The sequence below is a fragment of the Brienomyrus brachyistius genome, chromosome 12, assembly GCF_023856365.1.
Source record: "Brienomyrus brachyistius isolate T26 chromosome 12, BBRACH_0.4, whole genome shotgun sequence".
Taxonomy (NCBI): Eukaryota; Metazoa; Chordata; class Actinopteri; order Osteoglossiformes; family Mormyridae; genus Brienomyrus; species Brienomyrus brachyistius.
In genome coordinates this window covers 9,954,866-9,978,820 of record NC_064544.1, presented here as the reverse complement: position 1 = coordinate 9,978,820, position 23,955 = coordinate 9,954,866, and the positions used below count along the sequence as shown (strand labels likewise).

At 46.9% G+C, this 23,955-nt stretch overlaps 1 protein-coding gene across 2 annotated transcripts in view; it reads right to left on the bottom strand.

The window, feature by feature from the left end:
- Positions 1–224: 224 nt before the first annotated feature.
- LOC125704460 (DENN domain-containing protein 4C-like) overlaps positions 225–23,955 on the bottom strand; it is a 38,345-nt gene continuing 14,614 nt past the window's right edge. For both annotated transcript variants that reach the window (XM_048970022.1, XM_048970023.1), the window contains exons 3-33: positions 23,075–23,327; positions 22,618–22,687; positions 22,273–22,442; positions 21,148–21,389; positions 20,310–20,376; positions 19,305–19,363; positions 18,187–18,331; positions 17,554–17,729; positions 17,362–17,462; positions 17,058–17,276; positions 15,875–16,020; positions 15,648–15,686; positions 15,075–15,190; positions 13,223–13,355; positions 12,399–12,605; positions 11,901–12,029; positions 10,476–10,623; positions 9,780–9,929; positions 9,424–9,546; positions 8,895–9,035; positions 7,570–8,642; positions 6,857–7,046; positions 6,668–6,765; positions 6,117–6,289; positions 5,871–6,032; positions 5,143–5,326; positions 4,155–4,403; positions 3,668–3,785; positions 2,705–2,858; positions 2,545–2,609; positions 225–2,017 (exon numbers count right to left, since the gene is read on the bottom strand). In XM_048970022.1, coding sequence (XP_048825979.1) covers positions 1,881–2,017; positions 2,545–2,609; positions 2,705–2,858; positions 3,668–3,785; positions 4,155–4,403; positions 5,143–5,326; positions 5,871–6,032; positions 6,117–6,289; positions 6,668–6,765; positions 6,857–7,046; positions 7,570–8,642; positions 8,895–9,035; positions 9,424–9,546; positions 9,780–9,929; positions 10,476–10,623; positions 11,901–12,029; positions 12,399–12,605; positions 13,223–13,355; positions 15,075–15,190; positions 15,648–15,686; positions 15,875–16,020; positions 17,058–17,276; positions 17,362–17,462; positions 17,554–17,729; positions 18,187–18,331; positions 19,305–19,363; positions 20,310–20,376; positions 21,148–21,389; positions 22,273–22,442; positions 22,618–22,687; positions 23,075–23,327 — 5,437 coding nt within the window. In that variant the 3' untranslated portion in view covers positions 225–1,880. The remainder of the gene's footprint in view (positions 2,018–2,544; positions 2,610–2,704; positions 2,859–3,667; positions 3,786–4,154; positions 4,404–5,142; positions 5,327–5,870; positions 6,033–6,116; positions 6,290–6,667; positions 6,766–6,856; positions 7,047–7,569; positions 8,643–8,894; positions 9,036–9,423; positions 9,547–9,779; positions 9,930–10,475; positions 10,624–11,900; positions 12,030–12,398; positions 12,606–13,222; positions 13,356–15,074; positions 15,191–15,647; positions 15,687–15,874; positions 16,021–17,057; positions 17,277–17,361; positions 17,463–17,553; positions 17,730–18,186; positions 18,332–19,304; positions 19,364–20,309; positions 20,377–21,147; positions 21,390–22,272; positions 22,443–22,617; positions 22,688–23,074; positions 23,328–23,955) is intronic.

The following is a 23,955-nucleotide window of genomic DNA, read 5'->3' as shown; positions in this document are numbered from 1 at the left end:
CAGCTTACTGTAAACAGTGTTTCAGTGTACTGGATCATACCTGATCTCCAGGATCTAGTTGCTCACCTTCTTGAACAAACTGACATGGATGTACGTACAAGTATTGCCTGGGGTATTAAAGTGTTTGATGCCATTTAAAAATTACACTACTTTTATACTGGTTTCCCATTTAACTCAGAAAAATCAGTTCTAAGATGTATTAATGACTCATCAAAATAACGACGTAGAAAGGCATAGCGTTTTATTGAATTATTTTAAGCCTTCCAGTAACTTGTAGAAAAGTAGTCTCATTTTACAGACGTGTACAAGGTTTATTTCCATGCATTTGTACAAGAGGCTGTACAATGTTTTTCTCTAAATGTCTTAAATAATGAACAACATCACTATGGATTATAAATCATTCATAGACAATACCCTAATATAAACTTGCAGGTGTGAATTAGCCGACTTGATACAATGGAGACAAGTTACATTATTAATAGTAGTAACTAGCGTGTCTGAGTAGGAAGACTCCATATTGTTTAGCTTTCACAAAGCATAACCTAGAAAACCTTATAAAGGAAGCATTTTAAGTCTCCTAAGGGTCAACTAACTGTTCCCAGTATCGTGACATGGAAACTGGTAATCAGACACACACAGCTGTATGCCTAGGAGAAGCATTCAGGCTGTGGAAAAGACAGTAGATGTGCATTTTCCTTCAGCCTTGGATGGATGGGTTACCCTGGTACTATCAGTCCAGGTGCTCCCATCTTTACAAACGTCTTAGACGACAACGTGCAAAGCTGCCCAGAGACAGGATGAGAATTAAGGTATATTTTCAAGCACCTTCTGAGGTATGTTTGTACGTGTCTGCCGTCACTGCGGCCCGTAAGTCAGACTGTCTGGAAAAATAGTGCAAGGATCCAACCCTTAAAGGATCCATGGTGTCCATTTGCAGGATTTCACAGGCTGGCTTGATGTTGCCTTCTATGTTCAATTAGTCTTGGATTCATGGATTTATGATGTGAATCCTCCACCTGCCCCACATGCATGAAAAAAAGATTACAAAACACCCTGAATGAGGAAAATGGTAAATCGGGTTTAAGTCGGTACAGATGAGTAAAAAAATATCAACACACATGCTTGAGTTTACCCCCTTACAGCATTTCATAGATGCTTTTCCTTTTAATACAGGACGCAGAGCCAGGGGCCTGGAATGTCTGGCGATGAAAGTCTCGATTGTCTACAACATGTGGGCCATAGCTTATTGGTTGCTGTATGACCACCATCATATTTACCTGCAGCCTAAATCATTTACAACATTTAAGACTGCAAAATGCAAAAAAAATGCTCAGTGTAAGGAACAGAATAAGGCCTTGCTCAGGCAAACCTAGTTCAAATTTCCATTCAGAAAAACAAAACAGCTCTAAAAAGCAGCCTTTCTAACAGTACATCTATGTACATAGTTTGATTTTCTCTGCTTGGTATCTGGGGTAGAAATGAGATTTCCTCTAAGTAGTTCACAGTCCTCTGGGAGCTTTCACTGGTCGGCCATTTTCTCTTTCAAGTTTCAGAATGCAACCTCAGTCATTGATTGGGGAGGTCCATAAAGGTCCGACCAATGACGGAACATCATAGATGAAAATAAAAAATATAAACACGACAGTTGGACAGGAAATGGGCCACCAGCATTTTGCATGGAGATGAAGTTAAACAAATGCGGTTCTTTCAATGTGATTAAAAAACCAATTTTTTGATTATACAAATCTATTCTTTGCCGTCAAAGTTCAAAACTCGAGGGTGAACTTTTACCCACAAATCTCGGGGCATCTGGGGTCTGCACCCTCGACATAAAAGTCGCTGGATCAGAGATTCACAGTTTCTTTGACAGGGTCTTCAGATCAGATGACAGGGGCTCCGAACCACTTGAGGCACCACTGTATGCTGCTGTGGGGCGGGTGGTCAATGCGTGACAGAGCCTTCAGCTGCTCTGGACTCAGCTCTTCAAAGGCTTGCTGGTACTCACGGTCAAAGGCCTCTGCAGGAACAGAGGAGAAAGATCAGACTTGTGACCTATAGAGTGAGAAGGCTGGATTCAAAGGCACACAAACCTGTAGAGGACCATTTGAACTGTACCTCAATATCGATTTTAGGTTGTGTCCAAACAATGAAATACTTTGCCTCAAAAGCCCAGGCAGATGTTCCTTAAAAACCAATGAAGTGCAATATTTCCTCAGTCTATTTTTTGTTGTTTTTGAGACAAGACCTCCAGTGACCTTAAAGCGTACTTCCTCATCATATTTCATGATACTGGAAACTGAAGCTCCCCCAGCCTTCATGTATTCCAGGGAAGAACGTTCGTTGAGTTTGCAACACTCACCATTTTAATAAAAAAATGTATCCTATGGACCGAGTGAGCGTTGAAAGTTTGCTCTTGAAATACGCTCTCTGAGTACATCTGACACACCGAGTTGTGAAAAGTCACAGATGGGCATTCAAACTCAGCCCAAACGAGGATCCTGTCCTGGACCATCGTACAGTGTACGTGAGCTTTCAGGCACTCACCAATATCAATGTTCTCTCTGCCCAGAGCTACTAGTGATAAGAAAAGGATCTCCCTGTAGATACTCCTAAAAGACAGAGGGAACATGGCTAGATTTTAGTTTCACTCAGTCTTCCAATCAGGAGCAAAAACAAAAAAAACAGAAGCACAACAGATACAGACCGTTGCCGTTTGATATTGGGACACCTCTTGATCTCCCGCAGGAGAAGGTTGATTGGTCCATATACATCATTTGTCTGGATACTCCGGACAATGCTGTTCAGCAGCGCCCTGGTCTCCTGCTGTTCACTGAGAGCCTGGAGGCCTTTCTTCTCCACTGGGGAGCACAACGACAGCAGAAGCAGGTCAGTCACCCCTGTTGGGATACTGGGCTGTTCCAGGCCACACACACCGGAATAGTGCTTCATCAGGGCTATTAGAATCACAATCTGTTTATTCACCAAATGCATACAGAACACAGAACATAGAAATTGAGAACAAGAATTAAATGTTACAAATGGGTCATCAAAAGGGTTAGAAACAACAAATATTCCAACTGCAACAGTAGCACATAATGCAGAAAAGAAAGTTAAAAAACAAAAATCACAGTGGCTGGCCAACCAAAGAAAGCAGCCATCGTGTTTTCATTTGGGCTCTTTTATAGGTGCTTTTATATATATGTAATTATTCAGATTAGATTTTATACATTTCCCCCAAAGTCCTTCATTGTTACTTAGATATATGAGAACTTCTCTGTGAGAAACATGCTGCTCATTGGCTGCTGTATTTCTTCAGAAGTCTGCTCTCTTAAAACACCTTTACCAAGTTACGAGTGGCGGTTTAAGGCACTGCACCGGGGTCCGATTGGACATTTGAAAAGCATAGTCACTGACAGCCAACCAGTAGGCAGAGAGACTGCACAGCTAAAAGGGTGACCGCGTGACACGGAGCAGAACACTGGTGGTGACAAAATGAAGGTTCATGAACCGTTTGCTGTATTTTCTGCCACCACTAGATGGGGCTCTCTGTTTAAAAAAAAGAGGCTCAAATCATACCCAAAAATAGACTAAGAGCACCATCTGGGGGGGGAGGGTCAGAAAATACAGGAAACGGTTCAGAAAGCTGCCATCACTAGAAAACACTCACAGAGGCTCCGCCAGCGCTGGTAGAGGGGTTCGGCGGGTTCCTGGTGCAGGTTAACATTGTCCCAAAGCAGCTGAACGTACACCTGCTTGCTATCTTGGGACAGGGAGGTCAACGGGAGCTAAAGGACAAGAAAAGAAATCATCACTCTAATTGCTAAAACCAGCTGAATCCTTCCTTATTCAAAGCTGCACTAAATAACTAAGACAAGGAAAGAGAAAACAGAAGTTCAAGATCAAAAGGCGGAGGGTCAAAGGTTATACTGAAAAAGGACACATGGATGAAGGGGCCGGTAGTGATGGCCAAATGAAGCTTCATGAATCACGGTGCTCTCTTCAAAACGAGGGCTCAAAGCATGTCTGAAAGCAAGCCAAGAGCACCATCTAGTGGGCTCAAAAAATACAGCAAATGCTTCATGAAGCTTCATTAGCCAGTGAAGAAGGGTGTGCCAAGGCTGAGGACAGCGTTGGAGGGCAGAGAGATCACATACTTGCACCCCGTTGTTGCAGTGCTCTGAGGTTAGGATGAGTCCTGGAAGGTAGCTGGGGAGGTCCAGCCGATGGAAGTACCACACCAGGTTCCAGAAGATGATGGGGTGCTGACTTAGGAAGGTGTGGGTGTAGATGACCTGGTCCCCTTCATTCTCCAGCAGGGACTCCAGCTCCTTGCGCAGCACCAGAGGACTGAGGTAGGGCACCGACACGGGCTGTGGATTGGGCCTCTTTTGCCCCAAGGAATCCTGGAAAGACAGAGGGTTCTACTCTTACATGAAAGTACAACAATGTGATAACATACAACCAAGCCAATAATATTGGTCCACAATATTAGTTTCATTATAATTTTCATTCATAACACATATGTTGAGCGGCATGGTGGTGCAGTGGTTAGCACTGTTGTCTCACACCTCTGGGACCCAGGTTCGAGTCTCCGCCTGGATCACGTGTGTGGAATTTGCATGTTCTCCCCATGTCGTCGTGGGGTTTCCTCCGGGTACTCCGGTTTCCCTCCACAGTCCAAAGACATGCTGAGGCTAATTGGAGTTACTAAATTGCCCGTAGGAGTCCGCAAGGAGGGCAACCCAGAAGGATAAGTGGTTTGGAAAATGGATGGACATATATGTTTTATAGCAGGGGTGGGCAATCTTAGCCACAAAGGGCCGGTGTGTGTGCAGGTTTTTGCTGCAACTCCCTCATTAGGTCACTAATTATAGGACTGATTGGCTGAAGAGTCCTCACACCTGGGTTTGAACAGCTGACCTAAAGGTTACCCCAAAAGCCTGCATACACACCGGACCTTTTGCGCATAAGATTGCCCACCCCTATTTATATAAATCTTAGGTCATTCCCCCACCCCCCTTCCCATTTAAAATATTAAGCATATGGTGGTGATTTCTCGACCAGTTCTGGAATGAGGAATTCTAGTCGCGCATTTTGGCCCGTGGTAAACCTGTGAAATAAAACGTGTGCGGCAGAGCTCACCGAGGCCTCCTGGAGGCTGCTGGGCAGGCTGGAGGTGGAGGCGCCATGGGAAGGACGCTGGGCGAGTTCCAGGCTCCGCAGAGGCCCACCCACACTGTTACTGCGGGTCAGCGCGCCGGTATGTCTCACAGCCCGCCGCTCCATCAGCCCCAGCGGGTCAGACTGCACCGGTTCCAGCACCGAACTGCAACGTAAATGTAACATTATGTAACACTGCACAATCACAAAGCTGAGACCTCAAGGATACAATCCAGAATAAGTTTCTGTAATATTTTTACGTCTTATTTATTTTAACAGATGCCTTTATCCAAACATAGCGTGCTGTTAGGTGAAATGCAGTCTCTGGATTTCCCATAGCATGTGCGTCTGTGTGGCTTATGTATATTACATTGTGGGGGGCGAAATGACCCCACAGCATAATAAAAACTAGTCCCCACAAGTGAAAACTCAACTGTATGAAAATCTTAAGGCTCCAGACCACTGCCACCCTATATGGGCTGGATGGAGCTTCAAAGGCCACTAATGCTCTAAAACAGTACAGATCTGAAATGTATGGGTTGCCATTATGAATTATAATTACCTCATATAATAACATATAAGTCATTGAATTTCTTAAATTCATTGCTTAAATATTTATGAAACCTGGTATCTGACTCTCTTGCATCAGCATAGCACCCCATGCTGTTTAAATCACACATCACACTCCCCTGGGATAAAAAGGTACCCACCTCTTTTGCTTGTTTTCCTGAGACTCCGTGGTCTTTCCGGGACCTTCTGCAGGAGACTCGGCCATCAGATCCGTGGATCCACTCTTCTGTGCCGCTGCTGGTGGCACCGGTGCAGTGTTGCTATGGATACTCTCACCCGAAGTACCGGGGTTCATAAAGAAGCTGGAGGAACAGCATAGCAGATGTGGGCAAATGCAGACCCCCGGACACACAGATGAACTCACAGGTGGCTGTGCCAACACATACCCGCCCCCCCGCAGGTCACGGAACTCCGCGTAGAGCAGGGGCAGGAAAGCACTCTTGCAGAAAGGGCAGGTGGTATTGAGGTTGGAGTCGTCCGCCATCCAGCCAGCCATAATCTCCTCGTCGTAGACCAGAGCCTCACAGGAGCGGCACTGGGAGCAGCTCGACATCAGGACCTGTCAGGTGACAGCATTTACTGTACAACTCAAATCGGAGGATTATGGGATTCCGCAGTGTTGGCCATTCCGCTAGATGGTGCTCTCTGCTCAATAAAAGGGTTCAAATCATGCCCCAAAGTAAACCAAGAGCACCATCTAGTGGAGTCAGAAAATACAGAAAATGGTTCATGAAGATTCATTTGGCCATCACAAAGGTTCTTTACAGCACAACGTTCTCTAGACCACAACATCTCAATTTAGGTGCATAGATACAGTGTAATATATAGCGACCTTTGACTGGTTACATACGCAGTGGCTCTTATGCCTTTTTTTTGGAGGGGAAGCGGGTCATAACAAGGCCAAGTGTGATTAAACTTCAGGGGGGAGCATTCTCACCTCCAAGGCACAGTTCTGGTAGATGCTGGGGGAGCTGGCGTACAGAGAGGAGCTGTGCTCAGCCTCCAGACCCCTATCGAACCTTCCCGTGGTCATGTCTGCAGAGAGCAGAAGAATCAGCAGTGAAAACGAGGGGAAAAAAAAAAAAAATCGCAGGTCACTGAAGTTCCCAAGACCTTCAGAACTCACTGGCTGGAGCGGGACCCTTCCCGGCATCACTGCTACTGCTGCTGACCAGGCTGCTGCAGCTCCGCGTCAGCCCGTTGGAGGCCAGGCCCGGCATGACGACACCAAGGGCACTGCCATCATATCCACCTCCATCCAGAAGCTGATCCTCCAGTCTCACCGGGAAGCTGTCCCTGTCTGCTACATGCTCCTCCTGGAATAAATACAAACCATCAATTTCCTTAAATCCACTAAGACTTCAGTTTAGCAGATGAGCAGCACACTTTTGCTCCCAGTTTTACACGGAGAGGAAACTGTTTGTAGCGAACAGTAAAGTCTATAGCAATGTTTCCCAATCCGGTCCTCAGGGACCCCCCTGACAGTCCACGTTTTTGCTCCCTCCCAGCTCCTTGCCAGACAGTCCACATTTCTGCTCCCTGACCCTCCCAGCTCCATACAGGGAGGCAGCAGAAACATGGCCTGTCTGGAGGCCTCTGAGGACCAGGTTGGTAACCACTGATGAAAACTGAACCTACTGTTCAAGTTTCATTACATCAAATTCAGTATAAAAAATAGCAAAGCAAATGAAGGTCTTGGTATTAGTGGTTGCTAAAATAGCTTGAAGTCGATTAATATCAGCCATTTTGGGAAGGGAACCATGTAAAGTATTGTAATTAAATGAAATCCTCCAAAAGTAATCCATTAAAGGCATCCATCAGCATGTCAAAGGAGCTCACCTCATCATCCGAGTAAGCGTAGACGGAGGACACTGCTCCCCACACCTTGCTGGCCACATTGGCGGCCTGCTTCATTCCAGACTTGAAGACATCGATCTTAGGCCCGGAGAGCAGGTGGTCTACCTTGATGCTAGAAATGGAGTTGATAACCAAGCCCAATGAGCCATTTTGAGGTGATCGAACCAGTGCTGCCAATGATGAAGGTTTCTGGATCTGGCCCACTGTGGAGCTCTTTGACTGGACAGCAAACGTCTTTGACCGGGTGACTGTCTGAGTGTGCTTCGGAGCCTGTCCAGCCACCCTGGGTGGCTTCTCCGGACCAACGGGTAAACTGGACCTTCTCTCCAGCGCCTTCCCGTGCTTTGCATCTACCTCTGTCTTCTTGGACACACCTTTGTGGAGCTCCATGCTGGAGGACTTAGACCCTAGTGAGCTGCTCATGTTCATGTACATCTCAATCTCGTCTGCGAGGTTGCGGGACACCAACAGTGGAATGGCTTGAGACTTCTCACTCTGGCCAGCAGCGTTATCAGTACTTGCAGATGCCAAGAGGGAGAGTGGGTCTGCACCCACCTCAACATCCTCCCACTCTGCTCCTCTGCTAGCGGCCATCTTCCCCATCGTATCCCATTCCTTGGTCACATTTTTTCTCAGTTTCTTGGTCTCTGCCACCGGGCCTTGAGGAATATCTGAGCCTGCCATTCCCGGGACCATTCCCTTTTCCTCTTCCAGCAGCTTGTCCAGGGGACCAGGAAGGTCCTCTTCCGTAAAAACGGAAGCACTAACTTTGTTGGATCCGCCAGCAGGTGGCGTCTTGCTCCCCAAGAGCCCGGCTGCCAGGATCTTGGCATCGGCACCCAGGTTGACGCCCATCTGGTCCACGTTCATTTCTCGGCTGCCCTTCTTTAGCTGGATGCCCGTGCTGAAGCTGTGGCTATGCTCGGGGAAGGCCTTCTGCCATGGCTGCTGCTGGAATTTCGCCTCCTTGGATGACTCATCCTCCGTCACACCATCCTCTGATAAGGCTACATCCTTGCTCTGGGACAAGGTAAACAACTTGCCAGAAGAGCTACCTACAGAACACATGTGGAACAACAAGAGGACACTGACAACTTGGGCCAGAAAAATTGAAATACGTTTCTATATTCATCATCCTCAATCACCAACAGTTACATGCATTCTTAGACTGAATCCTTATGTTTCAGGGTAACAGTGCTAATTGTCTTTCACCGGTCATGACTAGAATTTGGCTTAAATTGAAACTACTGAGCCGGCATCGGGATTTAGCTCCATCCATTAGTGAGAGAGTTCCTTGAAGTTCTCACCAGCAGTGTCTCGCCCACCGATCACATCAAAACTCCCCACAGATTGCTTCACAATGCTGGGCCCTGGGGAAGGTGGGTCTGTGGGGCTGGGGAGCTCAGTTAAGACCACCGCACTGTCAACCGAGCCCACAGAGTCTTCATCTGGAGGGGTGTAACAGTTACACAACCTGGTCATGCATCTGAAATCCACCAGGAACAGGTCCCAAGCCTCTGAGGTCACTCTCAATTAGTGATGGCCAAACGAAGCTTCATGAATCATTTGCTGTATTTTCTGACTCCACTAGCTTGTGCTCTCTGTTCAAAAAAGGCCCCAAAGCAAACCAAGAGCGCCATCTAGTGGGGTCATAAAATACAGAAAATGGTTTATGACGCTTCATTTGGCCATCACTACTCTCAATACTTCATCTCTTCTCTTTTGTACTCTATACTCCATTATAGCACAGTATATTGCATAGTACTTAAGCCCCAAACATAATTTTTAAATTAATCAGGTACTGGCATATTGATAAATCTTCTACTGGTTTCTTACTGTTTAGTTGCTTGACCTTGCTGGGCAGCTCCATGCTAGTTAAGGGATCTGCTGTGTCTGGGCAGTCAAGTGGATCTTGGCGGAGCTCATTTTTCGACCCGTAGCCCTGGTCCAACTGACCACCTGCACAGAAGTTTCACCCACCTGTGAGTGTTGAAGGACAGCGTTCTGCAGGCTGGGCCATGGCACTGCATTCAGATTGTTATGAGTTGGGCGGCAACTATGCGAGTTGGCTAATGGTTATGTGGGTTGCTGCATGTTAGTTTGAGGGGTCCGGTTGGTCATGTTTAGAATTACTGTGGATGATTATGGAGGTTCATTAGGAATATTGGGAAGACCATCCCCAGGCCCAGTACCTGTGGGACAGTGGTGGTCCGTGGTATCGCCCACCACCAGGTTGCGAGCAAAGAGAGTGTGCTCCTCACTATTGGCATCGCTGGAGCTGTCCTCACTGCCACGGCTCATTCGGTCTTCACAGCTGCCCACAGACCTGCTCGTCTTCTTTTCTGCACAGAATGATCGCATCACTTCCTGTCATGAACCATGACCATCACCAGGCGATTCTACGGACTCTGGGGGGCCCTAGGCAAAAATCTCCGGGGGGTCCTCCAACTCCCCCTCCCCGGCGTGATAAAATGTATTACGTTTAATTCACTGTGAAGTGCAAAGTACTAATATCAACAAAGAGAATTCGATTAACACAAGACCTTTATTTACATTTTTGTGAAAAACAGAATACACAAATAAAACAGATTTGTCGTGGCAATGTACTATGTAATCGGTTGCCCTTGGGTAATAGGTTGTCCTGTGGCTGAGCCTCTGGCAATCACGAACTGGACAAAGTCAGCACTGATCACACCTAGAGCAGCCTCCAGTAAAGGAAAATATTCCCTAATTACAGAAAATGCACCTTGGAATGGTGAGGTCATATTCTGATTAATCCTTCGTTTGACCAATAGGTGTCACTAGCTGATCAATTAAAAACTCTTAGCTTGTTTTACTTTGCACAGTGAGAGGCAGATTGCAAGGTCACTCAACCACTATTTATTTACCTGTGGTAATGGGATGGGTCTTCTCTGAAAGGGCTGCCCTGTGGTGTGCCTGCTTGAATTGTGCCACGGCCCGGATCACGTTGCGTACTTTTGTCCACATGAAGTGTCCGCTTTGATTGCGGCTTGGCCAAGGGCTTTCCAGGACGGCCTGCAGGTACGGTGGGAAAGGGGATTGAAGAGACATGGGCCAAAGTGTTCATCTTTAAGAAATAAACAAAAACCATCGTCATTAGGGTAATAATCAACCAAGATCCAACCAATAAGCAAGATATTTTAACTAAAATATTAATTTAAAACATAGTAAGTATATATGCGTACACCTATGAATTAATGCAGAATATTGAGCACTTCCATATGAAGTGAATAGTGTTGACTATCTTGAAAGAAATGATGCATGTCAATACCCAGAAAGTAGAGCTACACAATATTGGGAAATTTCCAAATATAGCCAGTGATTTTGCCCAATCGGTATCTCAGTATTTATAATGTGAAAAAGCAGTTGAGAATTCACCCAAAATAAACAGCCAAATATAACTTATTTTCTACCAAATCAAACGTGTGGGTGGTGTCGCTGCAAATTGTGTCAAAAGACACAAAGCAGCACCTTTTGTTCAATATTTGTCTCTATGGAATACAAAACATTTCCAGAAAGTAGAAAAAAAGAAGGTTTGTGGCAACCAATCCTTGTTTGCTTTCCTGCTCTTCACTCAATTTGAGCGCGACAGCAGTGATGTTGATGGTCTCAGAGAGCGCATGCAGAGCTCATGCTAACGCAGCGGCAGTGAACTTCAAACTGATTGTTAAACACGCTGAATAATCTTGAAAAGGAACAGTTATTAAAACTGCAAAGCCTGCCCTGATTTTGCTTCCTATGACAGAGCAAAAAATGTTTTAGGGGAACTTTTTGGTGATCACAATTTTTTTCATGGTACACCAAAGTGACCAAATTAGCACCGGGGGTTGTCTCCCAAAATAAAATATGTCCCTTCTGCAGAATGCTGAATGTCTTCTGCATCCAGTACATCCACCACAAGTGCCGAATGTTATCTAATATATCCCAGACAAACTTTAAGATGTGTGCATGTACAACTGTAGATAAAACCTTTCATTACTCAGTTAAGAAATCATTTTATTTTTAAAAGAGAGAGAAGATTGCTGATCACATGCTATCAGGGGCACATAGCCGGTTTCTGTGTTAAACGTCAACGGCCCAAAGGGCCCTGAGAAAGACAGCAGCTCGCCAGTCCTGACTCTGGTGCCCCTATTCCCTCTGTAGCATATTGCGTTAACCCTTCCACTGACTGGCGCATGGCGCAGGAACAGCGGCCATACATTTTTAATCACTTCTCTGCTGTGTTTTCTAAGACACTTGGTGGGAGGATCGCTCATCTTTAATGCGCATTTGACGCAGGCACAGAGCCTGACCTTGTTGTAGTAGCCGTAGGTGATGGCGTTGGGGTGCACCCCCGCCTTCTTCATTTCCATCAGCACGCGGACGGCCATCACCGGCAGCCCCCAGACCCCGCAGAGCTGCATCATCACTCGATAGCATACCTGTTGCGGAAGGGGTGGCGTTAATACTGGATTAGCACCCTGTTCGCCTAGTCCTGCGCCGTCTCTAGGCCATCATGAGATGACTAAGGTCCTATAGTTAAGGATAATCTGGTTTATCCTTAACTAGTTTATCCTGAAAGAACCGTAACGGCCAGTGGCAGTGTTTACCACCATTCACACACTTGCGTGGGCCCCCCAAAGTTTAGGGACCCCCCCTGCTGGCCACAAACAGTCACTACACTTCACAATGGGACCCCAAAAACAACATTCCCACCCCCGAAAGCAGAGCTACGCTGCTCATAACGTGAAGATGAGTCATGACAAAACCCAACATTTCCTCGCTGTCCGGTCCCGTGCCGAGCGACTCGCCTCATCCAGGGCCTCGACCCGGGCATTCCGCATGCGCAGCAGCACCCTGTGAGCTTGCTGCATGGCGTGCAACTTGGACTGCGCCGAACGCACCCCCGCGGGCAGGCAGATGAACCACAGGCTGTAGCAGTGGCTGTAGAGGCACCGTGCCCACAGCGGCGGATTCGAGCAGTACCGCCGGGCGGTCTTATAGGCCAACTTGATCTCCTGTAGGGGGCGATGTGGAGCAGAGATTATAAGGCACCCACAAACTACTAGCTTTTCACACACTCAAGGCTAATTTGTTTACACCAATATTAATTATTTTACACTTTTATATAGAGGTCTCTGTGCACATAAAAATATTACATAATTCTATTGTTTTGTAATATTAAGAAGAAGAACAGTGCAGACAGAATACCAAACCCTTACAAAACACGTGAGACTCTGTGGTTAACCCGCGACACGGGGCAGATTAAGATTTAAGCCCCAGCACTCCGGTTCCATTATTGCCTCATAGTTCGCAGTGCATGTGACGCGTGCGTGATATAGATCTCACCCCCCGGCGATGGCCCTGCCTTCGTGGAACAATGGGGGTGTAAAAACACTGGCCCACTGACAGCAGCACAGTACTCAGCCATGCAGCGAACAATGGAACAGCATCCTGCCCCTGCCTTGAGTCCCATTTGGAAAGTGCCCCCCCCCCCACCCCCCAGAGGAACCAATACTCAGAAAGGCCAGCAAATGAGTAATCAAACCAACATCCCAAGACCCTTGAAGGAGTACAACAGTGACATTAGTGCCATCCCTGTTGCAAGAGCATATAACCAGAGACTCAGCTTCACCTGCTTGGTCCTCTTGGCCAGCAGGGCGGGGCTGTTGGACAGGCTGGACTCAGTCACCCTCGTTGCCGGTCCTGGCCGTCGTTCCTTTGGCCGGTCGAACAGCTCATGCCGCAGGTGAGGAAAGTTCTTGTAACTGAGGATAGAGAAAGGTCAGCCTTGATATAATGCCTTTGTTTCAGTTGTTCTCGATGGTACTTGTTTCAAAAGCAATAACGTGCTTCTGCCTTAGCTACACCTGCATAGACTGGTAGTATTTTTCTACAATAACATCTGGGGGAAGATTTCACACAACTGATGGGGGCAGCTGCCTGAAAGCGTAAATGGAGAGACAAAAAAAAAATACACAAGGCAAACCTTCTTAACCATATTACCGCCCTTTGTTGGCCAATGGAAGCTTTATGAACCATTTGCAGTATTTTCTGACACCACTAGATGGTGCTCTCTGTTCAAAAAAGGGTTCAAAGTATGCTGCAAAGTAAACCAAGAGCACTAATTCTGGCTCTAGTGGGGCCAGAAAATGGTTCACAAAGTTTTATTTGGCTGTCACTTAATTATACATATAAAGACATATAGGTCAGTCACGTACACAGGTTTGAACGGTGGACATGAACCAAGTGTACAAAATCTTGCAGACCAGATTGCAACAATGAGCATACTCCCACACACCAAGGGAGGTGGTACAGAGCAAGAATGCACTAGGCACTGATCTTTGTCCGAGCTTGTAGGGTGATGCCATGTAGCAAGACTGAAATTTGTACACACCCAAGCATAATTAGCAAATCATTTGTCCATCTTCGGAAACTACTAGTCTTATTCAGGAACACAAGGGATCTGGAGCCCATCCTGGATGCAAGGCTGGGAATAACCCCGCAAGGGGTCCAACCCATTGCAGGACATACTCACAAAGGGACACCTATGGGCAATTTCAGCATGTTTTTGGGCTATGGGGGGGGAGTATCCAGAGGAAACCCCACAATAACACAGGAAGAACAAGCAAACCCTACACACACCTAAAGCCATGGCGTAGATTCAAACCCAGGTCCTGTAGGTAGTGCCAGCCAGAGCACCACCATGCCCCCCTATTAGTGAATCAGCTATTTACTGATTATAGGTCAGATCTTCATTTAACCCCAGGCAGCTTGGTAGTTATGGCTAGTTTAGATAATAATGTCAGCTGAGCAGACAAAGAATACTAAATGCTAACTAATCTAGCAGCAGGAGAAGGCCCTTGCCATCAGTCCGGCAGCAATGTGGACTGCAGCGACTTGCCGGCCTAGCGGGCAGGATTCCTAAGGTATCTGTTACACTCTTTTCATTGCCAAGGAAAACACGCCTGTCACACCTATGACAAAAACAGAAGACTGATACCCCAGAGTCGGAAGGAGCACAGCGTTTGCATACCACGCCGCTGTGGTTTGGGGGGGGGGGGGCAGGCTGGCCTCCTTCCAGCTGGGTCGCTTTGGCAAAGCTGGCAGAGCGCCATCCAACACCCTACCACTGCCCCCCGCCCCCCCCGAACATTCTTTTGACCACAAGGTACAAGGCATGCATGCAAGATATAGTGGAATGTCCCTTGGAGATGAACAGATGGACAGATAAACCAACAGACAGCAGTGGGAAGATGGACGTCAGCTCGTGAAAGGAATACATTTTTTAAAAAGCGACAGATTTAAATATGGTTGGGGGGGGGATTAAATGTGTGACCTGAATGGATCACTGAGAGCGTCACCCTTGACCGTTATTGCTAGATCATCAAGACGTAGAAATGCCAGCCAGGAATATGAGTGAGGCTGGATTTCACTTCATCATTCATCCATTCATTACAATCCCTGCAGCACAGTTGCCAAGGTACCTGTAAAAAGTTCCCTCCGCGGGCGCTTCAGGGGGCATGACGAACACCGTGTGCTCGCTCTTCTGAGACTCGTCCAGCTCGATGAGTCGGGTATCTTCCCAGCACTCTGTGTCCACCTTCATGCAAAAAGAGGCATGCCCATGGTGGGGTGTGGTCATTGTGAGGGGGCGGGGTCATTGTGAGGGGCGTGGTCATTGTGAGGGGGGCGGGGCAAGGATAGACTGGGGTACAGATGAAATTTTTTGATTTTATGAGGGTTTGGGGAAATTAGTTAGACAAGTGTAGTGTATAAATTCAAAGGGACACACCCTCTCCTCATTTACCAGATACCTCAGTTCATGTGACCATTCACAAACATGAATAAAACCAGTGATCTTCATAGCATGAAGCACCATCAGAGTCACAACTAGGCTTCCGTGATTTTCATTTAGTGACCATTTTGCTTAAATCTGGTTGTTGGGCCCGAATTAGGTGGCTAAATGAGGAGTGGACATATTTAGCAGCTCATTTGCATTGATATGCACATCTTGACTGAAACAGAGTGAAAAGTGGAAAAGCCAAAATCGCTTGTACCTTCGCTCCCTTCTCAGATCCTTTATCGGACGGGAAAAGCTGGAGGGAGATGCAATTACACAAAATCAGCAGATCGGAACAGATAAAGTGCTCAGCGGCTTAGAGAGACACAAAACAGCAATACTGTAAAAAAAAACGGCCTTAACCGAAAGTAGGCGCTCGATGGCCCTAAGCCAGGCCAAGGGTAAAGCGAAGGTGGCCTTTGAAACACAGCTGCAGCGTGTCACCTTTTCAATGCAGTCGTCGAAAAACGCCAGGCCGGTGTCCTTGTCACTGACAAAGGTGCGCTCCTCTATGAAGCGAATGAAGATCTGCGTGTTGGTCAGCTGGGAGTAGAACTTCTGTTGAGTGCGGTCTCTGCTTTTCAGAAACCCTGTGTGGGGTCAAGGAACAGGGAATCAATCCCAATGCAAATAGCCTGCCCACCCCCCCCCCAACTCCAATGACATAACAGCTACCTGCCCGGAAATTTATCAAAGCATCTGCTCAGTTTACAGCTGAGGAAAATGGAAAAAGAAGAATTTAAGGTGTTAATTACATTCCTCAAAAAAAGACTACCAAACAAAAATGATATTAAAGGAATACCAATCAGTCAAACTGTTTGTTTAACAGTTTTGTTTCAGCTTGGGGGAAGCAGAGAGCCTCCTGTTGACACAGAATGTTCCACAAAAGCTCACAAGCTCCACAGCTGGACTCCCTTCCTCTGTAAGAGCAAAGTCTCCCAGCACTCTGCCAATCACTCACATCCTGTGCGGAAGCCCCGCATTGTATTCACGCACTTTGTTTATTGTATTTGGACACAGCAACACAGATTTTTATTTTCCAAGCGTTGCCTGGAGAAACTTCATCACGTCGTCCATCCTGGCAATTCCCCAGATGGGGTCACGGTGATGTCATTTTAACCTTTCCAGTGAAATATTAACTTAGGAAACAGCCTTTGAGGATTTGGCTTGATGACTGCATGACACCTTCAAGCACTGGCACAAACCGAAAGAGAAAGGAAGGTTTAATATTCTCTTTAGGAAGACGGGGCAAAGGTCACCTGCACACTCCAGTAAATATGTCAACTTATCACTGCGGTCCTTCACCATTTGCTGTGTTACTCTATGTTCCCTGAATGTTCTTAGAGCTGCACCTTGACTTCTTATTTAGAATAGCTGTCTAATTAGGTTCTTGCAGTGCGTCTCCAGTGCAGCTCAGCCTAGCTGCGCTTTACTTGGATCACTCCTTGATAGCTGAATCCTTGTAATGTGCCATTTGACTCACTTGTACGTCGCTTTGGATGAAACCACCTTTTGAATAAACGTAGATGTTCGCCTCCATAAAACGCTGCATGTTCTATGGCTGTGGAGTATTTACAAGCAGTAAGTATTGGTAAGTACTTTGAGCAGCGATGATCACATCCAGTACCTTGCAGGTCGCAGAGGGATTCTATGGCGGTGGTCTTCTCTGAAGGGGCCTGGGTGATGGGCTTCAGGTAAGAGCGATAGCCCCTCAGGATGGAGGCCATGAAGCGTAGAAAGGCTTCCTGCACCTCCATCTCCAGGCTGGTCTTCTTCTTGTGCCAGGTAAAGTCCACCTCCATGGGAGTCATCTCCACAGCCAGGCCCTCTTTGAGGTTCCTGTTGACTGCATCCCCAGTGTCATGAAACACCTGCACCATCAGACAAATGCCAACAGGAGGCGCCAGTGAGTGGACAGAGTGTGGCGGTACCTGTGGCCAGCGGGTGGTGCAGGTTACTCAGGGAGCTTAGTAGGCTCTTGCAGGGTTTCTTTGGTAAATTCTTCCAGTTGCAGTGCTTCTTATCTTCAGACCTGCAGGCACAGAGAAGCGCATGATGGCGCTTTGCAGGCCAGTGACTCCCACAGAGCACCTCAGCGGCCTCACGGATAAGGGGGTCCTTACCGGTAGATTTTGTTCGTGTCCAAATCCACGCAGACAACGTCAGCGGGGGGGTCGTACAGATCAAAGTAGCGGGAGTCCACCCCATAGATGAAGGGGCAGGGGGCATTCAGGAACCCTGCCAGGGAGAGGGGGCACAAGGGGATGTAGGGGCACTGCCACTGGAAGGGAAAGATCATCTGAAAACAAACAGAGCAGACAGCCGGTTGTCACGGCAACGGTGTGTGAATACCCGAAAGCGCCGTGCTTTGCCCTTGTCATGTGACAGAAACATGTGACAGGCGTGGCCATTTGTCAGCACCTTCTGCGCATGTCCCATACCAGTTCCCACCTGTCCCTGAGGGGCAATTAAAGTCGATAAGCTTGACTGCAGACCTTTTTATGACAGAAGGGGGGTTATTATTTTCTATTAGGGCAGATTAACGAATCTGATTTCGTTGTACTTTAGCTGCTTAAGGTCTGATGTCAGTCATGAATCGGAGAGTGATTTGACTTTGAGTTTCAGGAGAAAAACCATTGGCTGAAAAGGGGTCCAGGTGCAGGGAATCGGGGTACCCTGCCAGGCTTGTCTCAGCAAAGGGTCAGAAGAGCCACCGGCACTCCCACATGTGTACCAGCAGAGGGCAGCAGACTCACCGCCGCCACAGCTTCAGCCACCCCTGTTAGGACGTCGGGCCGCAACGAGTGCAGTAAGATCTTGCTCTCCATCAGGACAAAGTAGAGCAGCGTGGCACAGTTCTCTGCCCCGAGGTTGGTCAGCAGGCCACTGAAATCCGCCCCACTGTGGGAGGGATGAGGAGGGGGCGTCAGACGGGTGCAAGCTATGATGTTTGTGGGGTGTGGAGCAGGAGGGGTGTGTTTATTTGCTTCTGCTCCCCCCCCCCCCCCACACACACACACACATCAGGGCAACTCCCATATAACACAGAATAAGGGAAGGAGTCGCGGGGTGGGTGGAGACAGTGCTGGGGGCGGGGCTTTGTGGAAGAACTCAGGAAACCAGAAAGGACTATCAGGAGCAGAGGGACATGGGAGGAGGGGGGAAGCAGCCTTTCCATGCATTCGCCATCTGCACAAGGCATCAGGCCCTGAGCTGACGTCACAGAGAGAGAGCCTGCGTCTGAAGACACGAGTCTGGAGGGAGGCAGCGAGGGCACTACGGGACACATCCCAAACAACAACAACAGCAACAACAACAACAACAACAACAACAGCAACAGCAACAACAACAACAGCAACAGCAACAACAGCAACAACAACAGCAACAACAGCAACAACAACAACAACAGCAACAACAGCAACAGCAACAACAGCAACAGCAATAAGCAAACACTTTGAGCAACTTTGACCTAAAATAATTTTCCTTAGGTTGGATATTGATAAATTTTACTTTCTCTCTCATTTAAAAACATCACCCTAATTATAAATATTAAAACATAAAAGAATTACCGAAAATTCAAAAACTGAACTTAAAGTAACAGACCCACCTAACCAATATTCACCCCGGTTCTGGAATTTCAACAGACAGCAATTTGTTTGACTTTAATTACGCGATATTCGGCCATCCTAGTATCTCAGCAAAAAAAAAAGTAATATGGAAGCTAAACACGAGAGACAGAGTAGGACAAATAAAAGACAATACCAAGACTGTCTGACCCACAAGGATAAGAGCAACTTTACTACCGGGGGGCAGGGGGTGTGCTGTGTAGATAACTCTAGCAGACATGTACGGCGGCGAGCGAAGTCGTATCTACCTCAGCGGAAGCGGGGTGCAGACCGGCCGGGACAGGATAAGGGTGTCATGGGCCGAGAGCTGAAACACAAAATGGCAGCTGGACGTCACCCCAACAAGCATTGATGAAATCCATTAAAAAGCAATCAGCCTTTAGTATGCAACAGGACTGATTTTACTAGACATCCCTATTCAGGTGTAGCTGTGGTGTTAAACACTATTGAAAGTGGTCCCTGAGGTGCAGGGCCTCCTGCTGGCCACAAGCAGTAGCTACACTAAATATCAGACGAAACGCTTATACAGGAGATGCTGAAGCATCATGTTTTCCTAACTAGTTAGCTAACCATGATCTGCTGACACTACTTACTAACTATTTATATAGATTTTTGAAAGCGGGACTCCAGAAACACCAAGCAAACCCCCCCCCCCACCCCTTTTCTGGGGGCTAAAAATCATCATCATCAACAAGAACAACAACCACCAGATTTTTAAGGTACCACAGTAAAGAACTAAATATTTCCCTTACTTACTCTTCACATCGCTGTTGTGACCCGGAGATCTACCTACTTCGATCTACCATTTTTTTTAAGCAGAGATTCCTAGGAATTACGGAGACATGCTTGTGCATTGGACAACAAGAGGAGGTAGCTACATTCCTAACAGGACATAAACAGTTCTTTGGTAATCTTATTCCGGCCAGCCAGCCCACTGCAATGCCTCAGTCGGCCACACCCAAAAGGCAAAGCAGACAGGACAGCACATCGCTTTCATGTTCGTCTTATGGCTGACAGACGCATACATCATCGCAAGCTTTGCGGTGGCATGAAACAGCCCGTTCCTCATTGAGCTGTAGCCAAACGCTAACTGTGACTGGAACAGCACTCACAGCAGCATAAAGGCATCCCCTTGGACTCACCATTTGTTTTTCCCCACCACCAGAAAAAAGGATCAATATGGATTCATGGCTCACCACAGGTCCAGCAAATGTCAACATACATCCTACCTTACCGGGACACGGGGGACTCACCTGCACCAGGATCCGAGGCCTCTGTGGAGACGGGAAGGACACGCTGTGCATGAAGTGGGAGATGTGTCTGTGACACAGAAGGGACGTCATTGACAAGCAGCCAACTCAGCCTCAAGAGAGCTTCTATTCACATAAATACCTCAGACGAATCCAGCTGGGCCCAACACCTTGCCATTTTAAATACATTTTTTTGGTTCCCTTGGCGAGCAAAGCAAAGCAAAAAGATAAACGTGAGCTACAAAGATCACTGCGAGATTTCCAAGTGAACGACTGCTGTAAACACCTGGCGTCTGCACATATATTTATGCATTTATGAGTTACTAAACTTTTTGTGCATCATCTGTGGCTTTCACGAAACTCCCAAAAGATTCCCTTTGACACAAAATAGGGGATTGAAGGTTTACTAAAAAAAATTATGCTCCCAATAGTAAGTAAAAAAACTTTCTAGTTGTCTGTTTATTTGTTTTACAAGCTGTGCACTGCACACAGCTGCAAAAAGGAACACTGTCATATTCTGTAGCAACTAAACAGAGGTGGAGATTTCAGGTCCAGAGAGTACAAATCCAGACCGAGATTTTCTTTCAACCAACCAGTTGAGTTACTCTGCGACTGTGACTCTTTATACTCAACTGATTGGTTGAAACAAAATCTCGGTCTGGATTTGTACTCTCTGGACAAAATCTCCAAATCTGCGCCACAGGAAAGACTAACAGCAGCTCTACCCGCCAGCAACCTGTAATTCTCTCACACTGCTGCATGAATCTGAGTTTTAATATAAAGCTGCCCAGAGCCCCCCCCTCCCGTTCGCCCTACCAAGTTGGCTGCCCAGCTGGCTTACTTTTCAATAGGCAGAGGGTGTGGCCCTGACATGGTGATCTTGTAGAGGAAGGTGAGGAACTTGCGGAAGGCCTCGAAGAAAGGCCAGTGGGAGAGCAGGCAGATGCACTTGTTGGTGTTGACGGTGCGGTTGGGGATGGGCTGCTTGTCGATGGGTGTGAGCAGGCCCAGCTGCACCTTCTGCTTGTCGCCCAGCAGCTCGATGGGGTACGGCTCGTAGAACTGGACGGCTGCACCATAAACCTTCACGAAGGACATGCATATACACATACAGAAACACACAAAAGCATTATCAGCAGGGGAAATGTCATTCAAAACCAGTGCGGTACGTTCCTCAAAGCTGCTCTGAATCCATGACTAGAAATTGAGTCTGTAATTAATGGTTGAGGGACAGACTGCTGTTCTGTGCAAAGTGCTGTGTTTTAACCATAATTTTACATTAAACTATAAACCACACAGGTCATATAAAACACCACATCAGAAAATCTGGAAAGGTTTTACATTAACTGCACCTTCGGAATGCATTCATTCTGCATTCACAGAACATTCATAAGCAGCATGTAATTATACCTTAACAGGTCTTAAAGCATCACATTCACAAGACTTTCAATGAACAAGAAATGACAGCTGTAATATACATTAATAAAGAATATTATAATTGTTTAATCATATAAAGTTTGTTATAAATGTATATTAAAGCTGTTAAGGTATGTTAGGTTGTTAAGATATACTTGTATGCTTAAGGCAGGGCTGCCCAACTCCAGTCCTGGAGGGCTGGAGCTCTGTGTAGCTTAGTTCTTTCCCTGTTCCACCATAAATGATTCAGTTCAAGAACTGTGTGGTAATTAGCACCAGGAGTTGAATCAGGGGAGTTAAATGAGGGGAAACCCAAAAATTTGCAGGACTCTGGCCCCCCCAGGACTGGAGTTGGGCACCCCTGGCTTAAGGTGCACTTGCATACTTGCATGAATGTTCTATGAATGCATTATGTAGGTACACTGAATGTCCTATGAATGCATAACGAATGCATCATGAAGGTGTCGTTAATGCAAAGCGTTCCCAAAAAATCCTACTGTAGCTCTTCATCTTCTGAATGCAGCCGAATCGACAGATGCTCAACTCTTACCTTCTCACCGGAGGAGACGGTCAAGACGAAGGTGGAGAAAACGGGCTTCGGGTTGCGAATGTTGGGTGCCCAGCATTCAATGCGTGCCCCCATGGGCAGACAGAACAGGGGCACAGATTCAGAGAGAGGGAAGGACTGGTGGTCCTCCTTAGGATACCTGAAGATCAGGCCTGGGGGAGGACGCAGCAGAGCATCAAACCACAAGCAGGGAGAGAGATTCATCCCAATCTCCATAAAAAACCCCAACCACGCTGACCACAGAGCAGTCCACGTAACACTCAGAGCAGGAGAAATTCCATCTTTTTATATCTTCAGGTGTTTCCCCCCCAGTAATTTAATACTCACCAGCTTTGTATGCGATGGAGTTGGAAGCGGAGACAGACTTCTTGTAGCAAAGGAAAACACTGGAGCCCCACTGGAAAAAAGAAGCACATCGGTCAATAGTAATAATGTACAAACACAAGGTGCCATTGTACTTAAGAAGCCGGACTTATGTGAAACAGGTCTAGTGGTCTGTTCAAAGAAGGAAAAATTTGTATTTGTGATGCTTAGCTTAAATCAGTTACATTTCTTATTTCATGCAACTGGCTACGACCATGAGGAAATGGTTTAAAAGCAGGTAGTAAGAGAATGAAAATCAGCATCACCTATAATAACACTGATCTGCAACCTACATTCCATGACCTGTTGAAAGTAAAAGTGCAAGACAGTCATGTGATCACTTGTTAGCCGATCCATAGAAGAGCCTTATGACGTGAACAGTCGGCAACTAAAAGGCGGCAGAGCTAAGCGGTCTTCTTACCATGCCGCAGTTGAGGTTCTTGTCCACCTTGCAGAAGGTGTGGGGCGGGGTCTCGCCCTTGCTGGCCACGATGACGCACACTTCAGTGACTGCGAGAGAGTTCTGCGGGCGAACGGGAGCGGCGCGGCGGAAGGTGATGAAGATGCGCTGTGAGGTGGCCGAGCTGTTGTTGACATTGGCGCAACGGCCATAAGGTGTGGCCTGTATGACCTCACAGCCCTGGATGAGCTGCTCCTTGCCCTCAAAGAGCACCCTAGGGCATAGGAACATGTGCCGGTCACACACAGGTTTGCTACAGACACGTTTTAAGTATATGGGTGTTCTCTGACAAAGAAAGCGTTGATATTTTAGGTTAGGCCACAAGAAGAAATTCAGTCTTTTTAACAGTCTCTGTAACAGCGTTGTAAATCAATATTAAAAATTAGTTGGCTGACAAGAGTGTTTTCTCAGCTCATAGCTTTTGGCTGGAGTTTCAATAACATACGATCATATCAGGCAGCAGGTGGTCAGCACAACTCTCTATGTGCAAAAATGTACACTCCCAGTTATTCCCAAGTCATAACTACACCCACCAGATCTCAAAACTGGTGCAAGGACCTCCCACAAAGCAGAAAAGCAGAAAAACACAGTTAGTAACAATCTTGCATAAAAAAACAACATTTACCTTTTTCAAAACCATGAAAAAAATTTATTCTGGCATTGACTTTGGAGTGGCAACGGTGAGTCAAAGCTGACTCCAGGACATGTAATGATTCACTCAACGCCTTCCGGTTTTCCCTGCACTATAAAACCTTTCCACCAGTTGAATACAGGTCAGGCTGCTGCAAGAGACCACTGTACTCGTCAAGTATGCAAGAAGCACAAGGTCTACAGGGCAAGGA